At 30.4% G+C, this 5,398-nt stretch overlaps 1 protein-coding gene across 1 annotated transcript; it reads left to right on the forward strand.

The window, feature by feature from the left end:
• The first annotated feature begins 407 nt into the window (after positions 1 to 407).
• LOC111886709 (serine carboxypeptidase-like 13) lies at positions 408 to 5,037 on the forward strand. The gene is made up of 14 exons (XM_052768064.1): positions 408 to 579; positions 772 to 917; positions 1,945 to 2,018; positions 2,173 to 2,295; positions 2,612 to 2,714; positions 2,800 to 2,837; positions 2,994 to 3,095; positions 3,175 to 3,261; positions 3,341 to 3,415; positions 3,901 to 3,972; positions 4,055 to 4,203; positions 4,300 to 4,413; positions 4,597 to 4,654; positions 4,861 to 5,037. Exons 1-14 carry the CDS (start codon positions 434 to 436, stop codon positions 4,954 to 4,956), a joined length of 1,383 nt encoding a protein of 460 aa, XP_052624024.1. The 5' UTR covers positions 408 to 433; the 3' UTR covers positions 4,957 to 5,037.
• Positions 5,038 to 5,398: the final 361 nt, after the last annotated feature.

The following is a 5,398-nucleotide window of genomic DNA, read 5'->3' on the forward strand; positions in this document are numbered from 1 at the left end:
ATATATATATATATATATATATATATATATATATATATATATATATATATATATATATATATATATATATAGGGAAATGTTATATGGAAAATGAACAATTAGGGCAACACATGTTGGAACCAATGAAAGCTTGATAACACATCACTTTGGAATAACTACATAAATAACTTCCGTAATACATTGCTTATGAATAAAGAAATGGACACGTGTCACTTGATCATTGGTTCCAGTATATGTTGCCCTAATTGTCAACCCTATATATATATATATATATATATATATATATATATATATATATATATATATATATATATATATATATATATATATATATATATATATATATATATATATATATATATAAAAGATCCTTTATATATCACAATGAACTATAGCCCTCCGGAACCACCGAAACTAGAGAGAACATACCATAATGGAGTCCGGACACAACAGCTTAATGTTTTCTTTTGTTTTTGTTTTCATCTTCCAAGCCTACTTGCTGATTATTTGTCATTCCAAATCAGTCGTTAAAGCACTTCCGGGATATACCGGCGATCTTCCCTTTAAACTTGAAACCGGGTATAATTCATCTCTTACCTTCATATTTCTTGCATTTAACAATGGAGCAACCGACAATCGATAAGTTTAATCGACTGAATGTTTACATTAACTTAGAAAGCTCTCAACTCACACTTTAAAGAAATCCTGGTACATAAAGCTTGCATTATTGTGTTTTAATTTAAATTTATGTTTACATATATTGCCTGATAGTTATGTTGGAGTAGGGGAGAACGAAGATGTGCAATTGTTTTACTTATTTGCTGAGTCAACAAGAAACCCCGAAGTCGATCCACTTATATTCTATATTCCTGGTGGTCCTGGCACTTCTTCGTTATATACTTTCTTGTATGAAATAGGTACATTTCTTGGAAAATTTCAATACACAGTTTTGTTATTTCTCATGGCTGAACTATTAGACTGTAATTAAAGTGTTTATTGTTATTAACAATCGATATTATAGCATATGACGGGAGATCTTGTTAAAAAATAAGTGACACCTTGAATAATGAATTAAGCTAAACAACCTTAAGGTGTAAATATAAATTTGTTGTGCAATGCACAACTTAACGCACTAGTTCACAGTGCACACGATGATAAACTTACATAAATAAAATCAATAATAATTTAAATTTAATAGGTATATTTATCAAGGTGTGGTCTCTAATTTGTCTTATTTAGGAATTACCTCATGTTGCTACAAAACAATGGTGTCTAGTTCATTTTTAGTCAGTTTCTTCATTAGAATCCCGACCTAAAGAGCCAATCCAGTTTATGACATTTTGGGCTAGTATAAACAACTACAACCAGTCAATTTTCTAAGATTCGAGCATGTGGTCCATGGCCCACATGATCTCCTAGGTCAACGTTTCTTGTTACTCCCCATGTATGAGCTAATTATGAATTCAAATGGACCAAAGGGCAGAGTTTGCATAAATTAAAAAATCTCCTTGAAACGTGTGACAATTGCATAGATCCAACCAGCAAGATAAACAAATCACTTGAAAGCACCAAACTTTCCATGAACACATTACACATATTGTGTCGATTGATCTGAAGAGACGCATATAGGACATGGAAGTGATAGAATGGATATCACGATGTTTGAGAGATTTTATTCAAAAATAACCTCCAACAAGAATATTAACTCTACAAGGAATAAGATTATCCTGCCAAGTGATTCTATTATACTAGAATCATATTACTTCATCCATTATAAAAGACTCCTAAGTTCTCCAAAGCCCATCGTCATAATCTGAATCTTATTGGTACTAGAAACAACTCATATTAATTCAGTATTGAATTGATACAATATATAACCAATGAGGTATTAATTGATGTATGCTAAATGTGGTTGTCTAAGTTGATGAAGTTGTTTTCTTGTAGGTTCACTTCAGTTCGACTTGGATAATAGTCAAGATAATATAACATTAGTCTCCAATCCAAACACATGGACACAGGTTCACATATATATATATATATATATATATATATATATATATATATATATATATATATATATATATATATCCATCCACTTATACATTATTTTTATTCTGAATCCGACCTAATATTTATAAAGTAATATTTAATGGTCCATATGGTAATGTATAGATGGCTAATCTTATAATTGTGGACATACCGGCTGGTACTGGCTTTTCCTATGCCGAAACGAAAGATGGATGGATTAGCAGCGACACCATCTTGTCTATCCAAGCTAACGAATTTATAAAGAAGGTCGAACTTAAATTAAATTCAATATAATGTGTTAATATAATAACGCATCACATATTTAATAAAAATACAAGAAATGTATGTTTAGTGCCGAAAGCTTTTTTGTGTTGCAAGATATCTTTGAACAACGTTAAATATGTGTAGTTACAATATAAATTTAATACGCACCATGCATATCATTTTTTATGACATTATATCTCGTGTACATGTGTGTGTACTGACTATACTTGGAAACACATATTACAGACGTTTATTGCACATTTTTTTTTTTTAATTAATGACTTTTTTTCATTAACCTTTTTATTTTTTATTTAAACAGTTTCTTCTTGATCACCCCATGTTCTTAAAAAATCCCTTATACATAGGAGGGATTTCTTATACGGGTATGCTCGTTCCCAAAATCGCTCTAGAAATATATGAAGGTACTCATAATAGCATTTCTTTTTACAATATTTCATTTGATGTTGAAAGAAAGTTGTGATATTTGTAACATTTTCACATTTGTAGGCAATGAGCGCGGAGATCAACCAACATTAAATATTCAAGTAAAATTTTTAAACGTTTCTACTTTAGAGCATATTCTTTTCTAAATCATTTGAGAAGTGTCCATCGGTGGAATAACTTTAAAGAAACTTGAAAACCTTTATCTAATTCATAAAATTTAATTATATCGTCTTTAATAAAAGCACATATAAATGTAGGGATACATTGTTATCAGTCCTCTCACGGATAAGTTTAAGGATTTCAATTCAAGATTTGAATATGCTCATCGTATGGCACTTATATCAGATGATATTTACAAGGTAATTTTATTATATGTTCATCAAGAAGCTAAAAATTGAAAACAAAGTCTTATCGTTAATTAATGATTTAATTTTGCAGTCTGCGGTCAATAATTGTTATGGTAACTATGTGAACATCGATAGAACAAACACATTATGTGCAAATAGTCTTGATCAATATGAACAGGTGAGAAGTATGACCTAATTTATACCTACTTATAAAGCTCTTAAACTTGATAAAATGCTATGAAAATTTCACCTTGCAGTGCATAATGCGTCTTAATTTCGATAACATTTTGGAACCATTCTGTGATGAAAATGATCCGGAGCAACATTGCGAAGTAATGTCTCTCTATCTCTATCTGTCTTCTTTTTTGCTTCTTTCGGACATATATCTTTCTATAAGACGTTGACAATGTTAGTGTTCATAGCTCCTTGATGAATCTATTAGAATCTAAAAGCTAAAACAATGATGGAATCTTAGTGATGTAGTTCACCTTTGATGTGAGAATTAGCCACTAGTTAAAATGATAAAGCCTTATAGGAAAAGTGAGTATAATTCGTCGATTTTTTTCCTTCATGGTATTGACTTTCTCGAATAAGATCCTTTAACTAGCTTATGGAAACTTTTCCTATATATCTTTGATTTGGTCATCATCTATTTGACGTGTAGTATCATATTGTAGTAAGACTAAATAATTATACAAAATAGACATGAATTCATTTTTAGCATTAGCTTTTCCAAATTTACGTTGTAGTAAAGATTTGGTTCCTGATGGGTTTAGAAAAAGCAACAAAATTCTAACATCTATTTTCATCATTTTAGAGCAAATTTAACATGGTTGCCGAGAGTTGGGCAAACTCTGAAGCTGTACAACGAGCTCTCAACGTTCGTCAAGTACGTGACTACCTTTATTTTTGTTGAAAAGATAATTTGCCCATGACTTTCATTCACTCTCATCGCTTAAATTTTACTTTAGGGAAAAATTGGAAAATGGGAGATGCGCAATGATACCATTCATTACTCTCAAGGAAAGAATGACACGTTTTGTTATTCATATGATATTTTTAGTAGCTTTGGGTATCATGAAAAACTTGGTAGCAAACATTGTCAATGTTTCATCATGAGGTATTGTAAGAGTGGCCTTCATATTTATAATACTGATGGAGTTATCAATGCAATTTCGGTTATACATTGTTTATTAAATGTAAAGCTGATTTACAGTGGCGACCATGATATGACATTTCCATATGTTGGGGTTGAAGAATGGATAAGTTCACTTAATATTGCAGTTGAGATCCCTTGGAAACCGTTCTATGTTGATAGTCAAGTTGGCGGGTGAGATTCAGCTCCACTAAGACAAATAATTTTTTTTTATGGATATTTATTCAATTACTATTTAAGATATTAGCCCCGTAACCTAATAGAAAAAAAATGAGATTAGAACTTCTTACATTATTATTGAAAAAAAAATTTTGTTTCCATTTTAATTTTATTAATTTCATATTTATTGTTTTGCAGATATGAGATGAAATATGCCAAAAATGATCATTATTCATTGACATTTGCCACAGTTAAAGTATGAATTTTCCACAATCAATTTTCCTTTTAAAATATGTTTTTTATGTCATACATAGATATTTTATGATCATAATTCTTAAAAATATGTTTGGTGTGTTTGGCAAAACCTCATCCCGTAGCAGTCATTCGTATTTAACATCTAAGACATAATTTTATATTATATTTATATGTATCAATACATTAATTCGATTTGGGTGTTTACAGGGTGCAGGACATATGGTGCCTTATTACAAGCCTAAAGAAAGTACTGCAGTGATAGATAGATGGTTTTCCTCACAAACTTATTCAAGCGATTATTAAATAAGAGGAGATGGAACATTATGTGATGTGCTCATGAAATAAATCATTCGAAAAAAATGACTATCACTTGATTTTGCAAGACATGACTTGTAAAGCCTAGTTCCAAAATTAATAATACATTACTCATAACGATTTTGTTTAATGAGTGTTGTGCTTTATAGGGTGGTGTTTGTTCATTTGCAAATACTCTTCCTCACCTCTTATATATGTCTGTGCAGCACGCGCCGGGCCACACAGGCAGTCCAGATTGCTTGTTTTTTATAAGACCGTAGACCTAAAAATATATGTAAAGAAATCGATCACTCTAAAACATAAATTCATTGAATCAATCGGGGGGCATAAATACAATGGTAAATAAAAGATATGGAAAAGATAACAGCTAATATGGAAAGGATAACAACTAAATAAATATTAAAAATAGGAGATAAAGAAGGAAATCATT

This window comes from Lactuca sativa, chromosome 2 (assembly GCF_002870075.4).
Source record: "Lactuca sativa cultivar Salinas chromosome 2, Lsat_Salinas_v11, whole genome shotgun sequence".
Classification (NCBI taxonomy): Eukaryota; Viridiplantae; Streptophyta; class Magnoliopsida; order Asterales; family Asteraceae; genus Lactuca; species Lactuca sativa.